Here is a 13,130-nt window from a genome sequence, read left to right as displayed (position 1 = left end):
AGGCCACATAGTCGGCTTGCCAGACACGAGACTCCCAAAGCAAGCGCTCAGAGCTCCTTCATTCAGAATCGCTACAAGGACACCCTCAAAGCCTCCCTGATAAAGTGCGACATCTCCACCGACACCTGGGAGTCCCTGGCCAAAGACTGCCCTAAGTGGAGGAAGTGCATCCGGGAGGGCGCTGAGCACCTCGAGTCTCAATGCCGAGAACATGGGGAAATCAAGCGCAGGCAGTGGAAGGAGCGTGCGGCAAACCAGACTCCCCACCCACCCTTTCCCTCAACCACTGTCTGTCCCACCTGTGACAGGGACTGTGGTTCTCGTATTGGACTGTTCAGCCACCTAAGAACTCACTTTTAGAGTGGGAGCAAGTCTTCCTCGATTCCGAGAGACTGCCTATGATGATGATGATGAGAGGTCTCACCTCCTGCCCCCAACTACCCTGCTTGGTCAAACAACCCATAACATCGGCTTAACCTCTCATCTAAAAGATAGTACAGCATAGAAACATCAGCTGAGTTTCTGTGCTCACATCCATAGTGGGTCTTAAACCAACAACCTTCTACTTCAGAAATAAGACTGCTACCACTGCGCAAAGTTAACAGTTCGATTCAATTTCTCTAGGTGCAGAACAGGTGCAATTACACCAAGTCATTGCCTGGACCTCTCAAACACTTCACAGTAGCCAGTCTCATTCATTCCTGCCCACCCAAGCATCAGATTAGACACCTGGACTTCCTCCCATCCCGCTTCCTGTAAAGACTCGATTCCATTCTCCCAGTTTCTCCATCTCTGTTCTGATGATGCCACCTCTCATACTAGTGTCAGCCGTGGCTCAGTGGGCAGCACTCTCTCTTGTCTCTAAGTCAGAAGGTTGTGGGTTCAAGTCCCACTCCAGAGACTTGAGCACATAAATCTAGGTTGACACTCCCAGTGTAGTGCTGAGGGAGTGCCGCACTGTCGGAGGTGCCGGCTTTCGGATGAGATGTTAAACCGAAGCCCCAACTGCTCTCTCAGGTGGCGTAAAAGATCCCATGGCACTATTTTAGAAGAAGAGCAGGGGAGTTATCCCCGGTGTCCTGGCCAATATTTATCCCTCAATCAACATCACTAAAACAGATTATCGGGTCATTATCGCATTGCTGTTTGTGGGAGCTTGCTGTGCGCAAATTGGCTGCCGCGTTTCCCACATTACAACAGTGACTACACTTCAAAAGCACTTCATTAGCTGTAAAGCGCTTTGAGATGTCTGATGGTCGTGAAAGGCGCTATATAAATGCAAGTCTTTCTTTCTGATTTTTTATTTCAGATTAGACACATCCACTCTGGGGGATTCTACTCATGCAGTTGGTAACTCACGGAGCACAGATGAGCTGGGGAAGGTGCTGGTGGCGGCAGTGAAGGAACAGGACCATGCTTTCTGAAGGGCCAGCTTGCATTCTGCCAACCGCTAAACAGCCAAAAGTTGCAGAATTCACACATGAGAATTTTTTGAGCACAGAAACATGATACAGTCAGTGGACAACATGCCATTCAACTTCGAACAATTGAAGGCTAGCTGGAGGAGTCCATATGCTGCATCTTCATAAGAATAAGAACATAAGAATTAGGAGCAGGAGTCGGCCATTTGGCCCCTCGATCCTGCTCTGCCATTCAATGAGATCATGGCTGATCTTCTACCTCAACTCCACTTTCCTGCACTATCCCCATATCCCTTGTTTCCCTTAATTCCCTTTTTAGTGGCTCAGTGGGCAGCACTCTTGTCTCTGAACATAAGAACATAAGAACATAAGAATTAGGAACAGGAGTAGGCCATCTAGCCCCTCGAGCCTGCTCCGCCATTCAACAAGATCATGGCTGATCTGGCCGTGGACTCAGCTCCACTTACCCGCCCGCTCCCCGTAACCCTTAATTCCCTTATTGGTTAAAAATCTATCTATCTGTGATTTGAATACATTCAATGAGCTAGCCTCAACTGCTTCCTTGGGCAGAGAATTCCACAGATTCACAACCCTCTGGGAGAAGAAATTCCTTCTCAACTCGGTTTTAAATTGGCTCCCCCGTATTTTGAGGCTGTGCCCCCTAGTTCTAGTCTCCCCTACCAGTGGAAACAACCTCTCTGCCTCTATTTTGTCTATCCCTTTCATGATTTTAAATGTTTCTATAAGATCACCCCTCATCCTTCTGAACTCCGAGTAAAGACCCAGTCTACTCAATCTATCATCATAAGGTAACCCCCTCATCTCCGGAATCAGCCTAGTGAATCGTCTCTGTACCCCCTCCAAAGCCAGTATATCCTTCCTTAAGTAAGGTGACCAAAACTGCACGCAGTACTCCAGGTGCGGCCTTACCAATACCCTATACAATTGCAGCAGCCCCTCCCTGCTTTTGTACTCCATCCCTCTTGCAATGAAGGCCAACATTCCATTCGCCTTCCTGATTAACTGCTGCACCTGCAAACTAACTTTTTGGGATTCATGCACAAGGACCCCCAGGTCCCTCTGCACCTCAGCATGTTGTAATTTCTCCCCATTCAAATAATATTCCCTTTTACTGTTTTTTTTCCCAAGGTGGATGACCTCACACTTTCTGACATTGTATTCCATCTGCCAAACCTTAGCCCATTCGCTTAACCTATCCAAATCTCTTTGCAGCCTCTCTGTGTCCTCTACACAACCCGCTTTCCCACTAATCTTAGTGTCATCTGCAAATTTTGTTGCACTACACTCTGTCCCCTCTTCCAGGTCATCTGTGTATATTGTAAACAGTTGTGGTCCCAGCACCGATCCCTGTGGCACACCACTAACCACCGATTTCCAACCCGAAAAGGACCCATTTATCCCGACTCTCTGCTTTCTGTTCGCCAGCCAATTCTCTATCCATGCTAATACATTTCCTCTGACTCCGCGTACCTCTATCTTCTGCAGTAACCTTTTATGTGGCACCTTATCGAATGTCTTTTGGAAATCTAAATACACCACATCCATCGGTACACCTCTATCCACCATGCTCATTATATCCTCAAAGAATTCTAGTAAATTAGTTAAACATGATTTCCCCTTCGTGAATCCATGCTGCGTCTGCTTGATTGCATTATTCCTATCTAGATGTCCCACTATTTCTTCCTTAATGATAGTTTCAAGCATTTTCCCCACTACAGATGTTAAACTAACCGGCCTATAGTTACCTGCCTTTTGTCTGCCCCCTTTTTAAACAGAGGCGTTACATTAACTGCTTTCCAATCCGCTGGTACCTCCCCAGAGTCCAGAGAATTTTGGTAGATTATAACGAATGCATCTGCTATAACTTCCGCCATCTCTTTTAATACCCTGGGATGCATTTCATCAGGACCAGGGGACTTGTCTACATTAGCCTGTCCAGCACTACCCTCCTAGTGATAGTGATTGTCTCAAGGTCCTCCCTTCCCACATTCCTGTGACCAGCAATTTTTGGCATGGTTTTTGTGTCTTCCACTGTGAAGACTGAAGCAAAATAATTGTTTAAGGTCTCAGCCATTTCCACATTTCCCATTATTAAATCCCCCTTCTCATCTTCTAAGGGACCAACATTTACTTTAGTCACTCTTTTCCGTTTTATATATCTGTAAAAGCTTTTACTATCTGTTAAAAGGGATATAAAGGGAATTGGCCAGGTACTTGAGGAAAATAAACCTGCAGGCTCCGGGGATAGAGCAGGGGAATGGGACTGACTGGAATGGTCTACAGAGAGTGGCATGGAGCCGATGGGCCGAATGGCCTCCTTCTGTGCCGTATCGACTCTATAACTCTGGTGGAAGACTGGCAGAGCCCTTAGAGTGGCTGGTTGGAGGGTGCCAGTGTATTGCATCAACTCATGCACTGACACTGGTACAGCTCAGTCATTCTCTGCTCACCTCTCCCTGGCCTGACTAATTGGGCCACTTTGCCACATTTCTTATACTTCCCTGAAGTTCTCCCTTTGAAGTTGGCTCTTTGAGTTCTCTCTCCCTTATATCGTGCATTTCTGCTATCTGTCGTTCGATTACTGTATTCCAACTGTGGCGTGAAATTGCAAGTTTAGCAACATGAACTGTGTCATTCTTTTCCATAGTGTTAAAATGCTATCAGTAGAATGAATCAAAATAATATGTATGCACCCATAGAATGAACCTGCCCCTGTTTGCCCCGGGCTTTGATAGCCAGAGAAAGGACCACACACCTTCTTTATCCGACATGTGGTTTCCAACGCGACCGGAAGAATGTTCTCCGTTACATTATAGCGTCATGCGTTGCCTAGCAGCAGGTGGCAACAAGTGCCAACGTCTGGTGAACGGAATAAAGTAACAGACGGCAGAAATTACTGGTGGTGCTGGAGTTCCGCGGTAAGTATCTTCCACGTCTGCAGGAGGAAGTGTGGGGGCTGCCTGAGAATGGTTCAGCAGGTCACATTGAAGGCTGACAGCTGATTTCACACTCTGCGGGGGACTGAGGACTGAGGGAGGTGAATAGAGGCAAGTCAGTTCTAAAATCCCATACCCAGCCATGGGAGATGCTGGCAAACCTGGTGACCCCACACCTCAGCCAGATAGTTGCTTGCTTGGTGTGCCAGTGGGCAGCTATCTCTCTCCCCTCTTGAGTCAGAAGGCCTGTGGGTTCCAGTCTCACTCCAGACACTATTTTGAAGAAGAGCAGGGGAGTTATCCCCGGTGTCCTGGGGCCAATATTTATCCCTCAATCAGCATCACTAAAACAGATTATCTGGTCACTATCATATTGATGTTTGTGGGAGCTTGCTGTGCTCGAATTGGCTGTCGCATTTCGCACATTACAACAGTGACTGCACTCCAAAAGTACTTCATTGGCTGTAAAGCACTTTGGGACGTCCTGAGGTCTTGAAAGACGCTATAGAAATGCAAGTCTTTCCTTCAAAATCAATGTTAAAAGTATTTTGAAGGACCAGTGCTCATAAATGTACAACTTCAGATATTCAATATATCTGCACTGCATGCTAAAAGGTAATCTATTAAACAAAGTCAGTTTTGAGCGAGCTTATATGAAGATGTATATTAGAGGGTCAACTATTTTTCCTTCTTTTACGTTTTTGCTCGGCTGACCCCGTGTCCTAACTCACACCGAGTCCCGCTCACCCATCACCCCCTGTGCTCACTGCCCCGTGTCCTAACTCGCACCGAGTCCCGCTCACCCATCACCCCCTGTGCTCACTGCCCCGTGTCCTAACTCACACCGAGTCCCGCTCACCCATCACCCCCTGTGCTCACTGCCCCGTGTCCTAACTCACACCGAGTCCCGCTCACCCATCACCCCCTGTGCTCACTGCCCCGTGTCCTAACTCACACCGAGTCCCTCTCACCCATCACCCCCTGTGCTCGCTGCCCCGTGTCCTAACTCGCACCAAGTCCCGCTCACCCATCACCCCCTGTGCTCGCTGCCCCGTGTTCTAACTCACACCAAGTCCTGCTCACCCATCACCCCCTGTGCTCGCTGCCCCGTGTCCTAACTCGCACCAAGTCCCGCTCACCCATCACCCCCTGTGCTCGCTAACCTGTGTCCTAACTTGCACCAAGTCCCACTCACCCATCACCCCCTGTGCTCGCTGACAATGTCCTAACCCGCACCCAGTCCCGCTCACCCATCACCCCCTGTACCCCGTGCCCTAACTCGCACCCAGTCCCGCTCACCCATCACCCCTGTGCTCGCTGCCCCGTGTCCTAACTCACACCAAGTCCCGCTCACCCATCACCCCTGTGCTCGCTGCCCCGTGTCCTAACTCGCACCGAGTCTCACTCACCCCTCACCCCCTGTACTCACTGCCCGTGTCATAACTTGCACCACGTCCCATTCACCCATCACCCCCTGTGCTCCCAGTTATGTAATGCCTCGATTTCAAAATTCTCATCCTTGTATACAAATCCCTCCATGGCCTCGCCCCTCCCTATCTCTGTAATCTCCTTCAATCCCACAACCCCCCGAGATGTTTATGCTCCTCAAATTCTGCCCTCCTGAGCATCCCTGATTATAATCATTTAAAGCAGAAATAAGGAGGAATTTCTTCTCTGACAGGGACATGAATCTTTGGAATTCTCTGCCCCGGAGGCTGGGTCATTGAATATATTTAAGGCAGAGATGGACAGAATTTTGAGCTATAAGGGAGTAAAGGGTTATGGGGAGCGGGCAGGGAAGTTGAGCTGAGTCCTTGATCAGATCAGCCATGATCTTATTGAATGGCGGAGCAGGCTCGAGGGACCAGGTGGCCGACTTCTGCTCCTATTTCTTATGTCTTATTTTCTTATAATCGCTCAACCATTGGCGGCCGTGCCTTCAGCTGCTGAGGCCCCAAGCTCTGGAATTCCCTCCCTAAACCTCTCCGTCTCTCTATCTCTCTTTCCTCATTTAAGACACTCCTTAAAACCTACCTCTTTGACCAAGCTTTTACATAGAAACATAGAAAATAGGTGCAGGAGTAGGCCATTCGGCCCTTCGAGCCTGCACCGCCATTGAATAAGATCATGGCTGATCATGCAACCTCAGTACCCCTTTCCTGCTTTCTCTCCATACCCCTTGATCCCTTTAGCCTTAAGGGCCATATCTAACTCCCTTTTGAATATATCTAACGAACTGGCCTCAACAACTTTGGTCACCTGCCCTAATTTCTCCTTATGTGGCTCAGTGTTAAATGGTTTTCTTATAATACTCCTGTGAAGCGCCTTGGGACATTTTACTATTTTAAAGGTGCTATATAAATACAAGTTGTTGTTGTTGTTTTAGGTATTTATTACATTATGTCTTTGAGGGATTTTGGAGCCCAAACAAAGGAAGTAAAACCTAAATTTATGAGCCGTGCCAAACATTGGAGTGAAGAAATAGAAAATCTATACAGATTTCAACAAGCTGGATACCGAGATGAAATAGAATACAAGCAAGTAAAGCAAGTAGATGGGGTAATGAATCCACTGATTTATTAATTGTACGCTACCATTGCCTAATCTCCAATATTGGTAATTAAAAACTTGCAGAAATTTAGCAACGGTCGCACAAATTCATCTTACCTGGATGGTTTAACCTGTGGAATGAATACACTGAGCAGCAATGCAATATAATTTTTTTTTTAATCTGTTAATGGGATGTGGGCATTGCCAGCATTTATTGCCCATCCCTAATTGCCCCTTGAGAAGGTGGTGGTGAGCCACCTTCTTGAACCACTGCAGTCCGTGTGGTGAAGGTGCTCCCACACAATGCTGACTTTGTTGTAGCGGTTTGGTACAACTGAGTGTCTCGCTGGGCCATTTCAGGGGGCAGTTAAGAGTCAACCACATTGTTGTGGGTCTGGAGACACATATCGGCCAGACCGGATAAGGGCGGCAGATTTCCTTCCCTAAAGGGCATCAGTGAACCAGATGGGTTTTTATGACAATCCGGTAATTTCAAATGGTCACCAGCTTTTTTTTAATAAACTGAATTTAAATTCCCCAGCTGCCATGGTGGGATTTGAACTCACATCTCTGGATTATTGTCTAGGTCTCTGGATTATTAGTTCAGTAACATAACCACTGTGCCACTGTTCCAATCTCCATACGGTGAGCCAGGGTGTGAATGAAGAAGTCGCAAGTGCATTGTGGATATGGCCAAGTTTCTGCAATGGAGTATTCAAAAGACTGATTTTTTTTAAATATAAAAGTTTTATTCCTTTTTTTAAACTAGACATTGTTATATTTTTCCATGGAAAATGCAAATATTTTTGCTGATCCCAAAAGGATTGGATTGTCTGTGCTCCCTATGTATTGTCCCTCACATTTGCAATATCAGCATGTGCCGGTCCCATATTTTTACAGATGTAATCAACTTAATTCCCACTGATGTATCAACATGTGATGAACTGTGAAATACTTAAGAACATAAGAAATAGGAGCAGGAGTCAGCCATTTGGCCCCTCGAGCCTGCTCCGCCATTCAATAAGATCATGGCTGATCTGATCATGGACTCAGCTCCACTTCCCTGCCCGCTCCCCATAACCCTTTACTCCCTTATCGCTCAAAAATCTGTCTATCTCCACCTTAAATATATTCAATGACCCAGCCTCCACAGCTCTCTGGGGCAGAGAATTCAACAGATTTACAACCCTCTGAGAGAAGAAATTTCTCATCTCAGTTTTAAATGGGCGGCCCCTTATTCTGAGACTATGTTCCCTAGTTTTAGTTTCCCCTATCAGTGAAAATATCCTCTCTGCATCCACCTCGTCGAGCCTCCTCATTATCTTATATGTTTCGATAAGATCACCTCTCATTTTTCTGAACTCCAATGAATGTAGGCCCAACCTACTCAATCTATCTTCATAAGTCAACCCCCTCATCTCCGGAATCAACCGAGTGAACCTTCTCTGAACTGCCTCCAATGCAAGTATATCCTTTCTTAAATACGGAGACCAAAACTGTACGCAGTACTCCAGGTGTGGCCTCACCAATACCCTGTACAGTTGTAGCAGGACTTCTCTGCTTTTATACTCTATCCCCCTTGCAATAAAGGCCAACATTCCATTGGCGTTCCTGATTACTTGCTGTACCTGCATACTCACTTTTTGTGTTTCATACACAAGGCCCCCAGGTCCCGCTGTACTGCAGTATTTTGCAATTTTTCTCCATTTAAATTATAATTTGCTATTATATCTGCTAAACTATTATTGCTGTTAAAGTGGATAACCTCACATTTTCCCATATTATACTCCATCTGCCAAAGTTTTTCCCACTCACTTAGCCTGTCTATATCCCTTTGCAGATTTTTTGTGTCCTCCTCACAATTTGCTTTCCCACCCATTTGGAATAAAGTTACCACTCCATACATTATAAGGAAGCTATCTGTTCATGATTAGCTACAACAGCTACCCAGTGTCTACATTTCCGTATACACTGTGCTGTGTGTATGGGATGGTCGCTGAAATGTTGTGCGGCAAAATTGAGACAGTGATGTTGTGTTCCATGCAGGTGGATCGTTGGCCAGATACAGGATATGTGAAAAAGCTTCAAAGGCGAGATAATACTTTCTATTACTACAGCAGAAAACGGGAATGTGAGGACAAGGAGGTTCAGAAAGTCAAGGTTTATGCCTATTGAACAATTCCTGTTTGTCCCACTTTTGAGTCTAAATAAATCAATCTTTACCTGCACTATTTTTATTTGATTGAATATTTTACATTTGAACATTTTTTGAGTTTTTGTTGTGTTCATTTCCCTTTTGTTGTCCTGTTAAATGTGAACGAAAATATGTGTGGGTTCATGATGAGCTCTGTGGAAAAAGAATTCAAACTTGCTGATCACTGACATGCATATATTACCCATCTGAATGTTTATTTCACGAGGAAGGAAAATTTTGTAATTCTAAAAAGCTGTTCAAACCATTTCTATAAACTGGGAGATGAAGTAACATTGGATTGTTTTATTTTTACACTTCAATATAAATTTCCTGTTTAATTCTGCCAATTTTTCCAGTGCAAAGCTATTGTTTCACTTTACTAACCGACAGAGCACAAATGGGCTATTTCGTTAAATTGGTTTTGTTTTTAAACACTAAAGTAAGTTCAGACTTCATTAAATTAAATACTGATAAGCAATTTATTAAAACATAGCAATGATTAGCAAAATGATATGTAAGAACATAAGAACATAATTGGAGCAGGAGTCGGCCATTCGGCCCCTCGAGCCTGCTCCGCCATTCAATAAGATCATGGCTGATCTTCGACCTCAACTCCACTTTCCCGCCTGATCCCCATATCCCTTGATTCTCTTAATATTCAAAAATCTATTGATCGCTGTTATGTCTTTAGATGCTCTGATAATGACTCCACGAGGCAATGTGTTGTACTTGAACTGTAGTGATCTTAGTCCTTTATTGATATCTCCAGAGTGAGGATCACCCCTGGTGGCCTGTCTTTTATACTAGACCTGGCACACCTGTACAGGTAACCTACAAGTCTCCCACTGAGGTGCCCCCTGGTGGCACACCTTGTGATAGTACAAGCAGTAACCAAGTAGGATACATGACAATCTCTGTCTTGAACAACTGAGCCTCCAAAGCCCTCTGGGGCAGAGAATTCACCACCCTCTGAGTGAAGAAATTCCTCCTCATCTCAGTCCTAAATGGCCGACCCCTTATCCTGAGACTGTGTCTACATTTAGCAACAGAAGCATTCTTAAAACTTTTTATTGTGTTCTAACGAATGTACCTTCTAGTTTATGAAGCTATTATACATATTGATGTACATGCAAATATATTTTATGGATCCATTCATTATGGGTACATTCATACAGATATTTTATGAGCTCAATACATATTTAAGTGTGGAATTACCACATTTTCTGGAAGTGCACATTCCCATACATAGTTTGTCACTGTGCATCCTGGCTCCATGGCTTACTACAGGAGGAATGCATCACCACTCGCGCTGGGATCATTGAGGGGCGAGTGAGTGTGCTTTGGGGTCTGGGGAATCTGCAAAAGGACATAGACAGGCTAAGTGAGTGGGCAAAAATTTGGCAGAAAGAGTATAATGTTGAAAAGTGTGAGGTCATGCACTTTGGCAGAAAAAAAAATCAAAGAGCAAGTTATTATTTAAATGGAGAAAAATTGCAAAGTGCTGCAGTACAGAGGGACCTGGGGGTACTTGTGCATGAAACACAAAAAGTTGGTATGCAGGTACAGCAAGTGATCAGGAAGACCAATGGAACCTTGGCCTTTATTGCACAGGGGATGGAGTATAAAAGCAGAGAAGTCTTGCTACAGTTATACAGGGTATTGGTGAGGTCACACCTGGAATACTGCATGCAGTTTTGGTTTCCATATTTAAAAAAGGATATATTTGCTTTGGAGGCAGTTCAGAGAAAGTTCACTTGGTTGATTCCGGAGATGAGGGGGTTGATTTATGAGGAAAGGTTGAGTAGGTTGGGCCTCTACTCATTGGAATTCAGAAGAATGAGAGGTGATATTGAAACGTATAAGATTATGAGGGGGCTTGACAAGGTGGATGCAGAGAGGATGTTTCCACTGATGGGGGAGACTAGAACTAGAGGGCACGATCTAAGAATAAGGGGCCGCCCATTTAAAACAGAGATGAGGAGAAATTTGTTCTCTCAGATGGTTGTAAATCTGTGGAATTCGCTGCCTCAGAGAGCTGTAGAAGCTGGGACATTGAATAAATTTAAGACAGAGATAGACAGTTTCTTAACCGATAAGGGATTAAGGGGTTATGGGGAGCGGGCAGGGAAGTGGACCTGAGTCCATGATCGGATCAGCTATGATCATATTAAATGGCGGAACAGGCTCGAGGGGCCGTATGGCCTACTCCTGTTCCTATTTCTTATGTTCTTATGATAGTTGGGAGAGGGGAAGGGGTTCTGAATTCTGGTGGTTGTGTTGGTTAGAGATGATACCCCTCACAGGCAGTGGTTCAGTTGCTGCCCTCAGGGGGTAGCTGGGAGTGGGGGGTGGGGGGTAATTTGTGTTGAGTGGGTTCTCCAAGAATGGATTAGAGACACTGCCTGGGGTATTTCCCCAATTTCAGATGGGGGCCGGCCATCGGTCGTTCCGATTGGCAGATTTCCCATGTGCGTTTGAGCACGAGGCTGTTGGAGAATTTTAGCCATCAGGCAAGTTTGGATCGGCTGTGGTTATTTTCTTTGGAACTGAGGAGGCTGAGGGGAGACTTAATTGAGGTGTGTAAAATTATGAGGAGCCTGGTTAGAGTGGCTAGGAAAGACCTCTTCTTGCCACGAGGAGCAAGATAATGCTGACCAACTTGCTGCGCAGATGGCTGGATGCTGGAGTCATGGCCAGAATATGTGGAGGAGGCCCAGCCCCGTGCACCTAGCCCCGGCAGTTGTCTGGTCGGAGGGGTGGAATTTTATGGAGCAGTATGTGCAATATATGATTCTAAATTGGCTTTTTCCTGCATTTTATTGCAGGTGGTGGTGGTGTTTAGGGGCTGACTCCATACCTTTTGTCATTCCTGCTCCCCTAATCCTTGGCCTCATTCATGTTCCCACACAACCTGTAGGCTTTCTGTGCTGGCCTTGGTCACGGAGGTAAGACTGGGGCGCAAGGTGGAAATGCACCCGGGAGGGGCGGTTGGGCAATGGAGAAAAACATCCAAGAGGTTAGTTGGCACCTGTTGATGCCTGTAAAGTATTGCAGCGATCTGGAGGTTGTTCTTCATCTGGAGATAGCAGAACTGGTCATGTTGGGCGAAGTGAAATTTGTCAGAACATAAGAACATAAGAATTAGGAACAGGAGTAGGCCATCTAGCCCCTCGAGCCTGCTCCACCATTCAATAAGATCATGGCTGATCTGGCCGTGGACTCAGCTCCACTTACCCGCCCGCTCCCCGTAACCCTTAATTCCCAACTGGTGGAGGGATAACATTAGATTTACGAGGCTGTTGGAGAATTTTAGCCATCAGGCAAGTTTGGATCGGCTGTGGTTATTTTCTTTGGAACTGAGGAGGCTGAGGGGAGACTTAATTGAGGTGTGTAAAATTATGAGGGGCCTGGTTAGAGTGGCTAGGAAAGACCTATTTCCTTTCACAGAGAGGTCAATAACTAAGGGGGCATAGATTTAAAGTAATTGGTAGAAGGTTTAGAGGGAAGTTGAGGAGAACTTTCTTCACCCAGAGGGTGGTGGGGGGTCTGGAACTCACGGCCTGAAAGGGTGGTAGAGGCAGAAACCCTCACCACATTTAAAAAGTACTTGGATGTGTGCTTGAAGTGCCGTAACCTACAGGGCCGAGAGCTGGAAAGTGGGATTAGGCTGGGTAGCTCTTTGTCGGCCAGAGTGGACACGATGGGCCGAATGGCCTCCTTCTGTGCCATAAATTTCTGTGATTTCTATAATCTTGTCCTCATGAAGGAGCTGACCTAATCTGGTAATACCTTCCCATGTTAGCAACATCAACTAGGGTTTCCGCTCCTAAGTACTATCCAGGGACCACTGAGTGCACACGTAGATGTCTAGCATGACAGACGAAGAAAGTATCCAGTTGAGTGAGGTACTGGAGGGAACCCAACACTTAGAGGGCCTTGCCCTAGCGAGGGGTCAATGAATTCTGGTGAGGAGGGAGGGAAGAAAAATTCATGAAGCAAAAGTGAACT

At 45.9% G+C, this 13,130-nt stretch overlaps 1 protein-coding gene across 1 annotated transcript; it reads left to right on the top strand.

Moving 5' to 3' along the window:
- The first annotated feature begins 4,302 nt into the window (after nt 1-4,302).
- On the top strand, nt 4,303-9,150 carry meig1 (meiosis/spermiogenesis associated 1). The gene is made up of 3 exons (XM_070896558.1): nt 4,303-4,360; nt 6,765-6,937; nt 8,975-9,150. The coding sequence occupies exons 2-3, from the start codon at nt 6,779-6,781 to the stop codon at nt 9,101-9,103; spliced, it is 288 nt and encodes a 95-aa protein (XP_070752659.1). The 5' UTR covers nt 4,303-4,360; nt 6,765-6,778; the 3' UTR covers nt 9,104-9,150.
- The last annotated feature ends 3,980 nt before the right edge of the window (nt 9,151-13,130 follow it).

Source organism: Pristiophorus japonicus, chromosome 13 (genome assembly GCF_044704955.1).
Source record: "Pristiophorus japonicus isolate sPriJap1 chromosome 13, sPriJap1.hap1, whole genome shotgun sequence".
NCBI lineage: Eukaryota > Metazoa > Chordata > Chondrichthyes > Pristiophoridae > Pristiophorus > Pristiophorus japonicus.
Note: the sequence above shows the minus strand (reverse complement) of the source record. Positions and strands in the feature narration are given on the sequence as shown.

Coding starts and splice junctions, on each gene's coding strand:
- meig1 (XM_070896558.1), top strand. CDS start 6,779: ATGTCTTTGAGGGATTTTGGAGCCCAAACAAAGGAAGTAAAACCTAAA. Junction 6,938..8,974: donor AAGTAAAGCAAGTAGATGGG/GTAATGAATCCA, acceptor TGTTCCATGCAG/GTGGATCGTTGGCCAGATAC.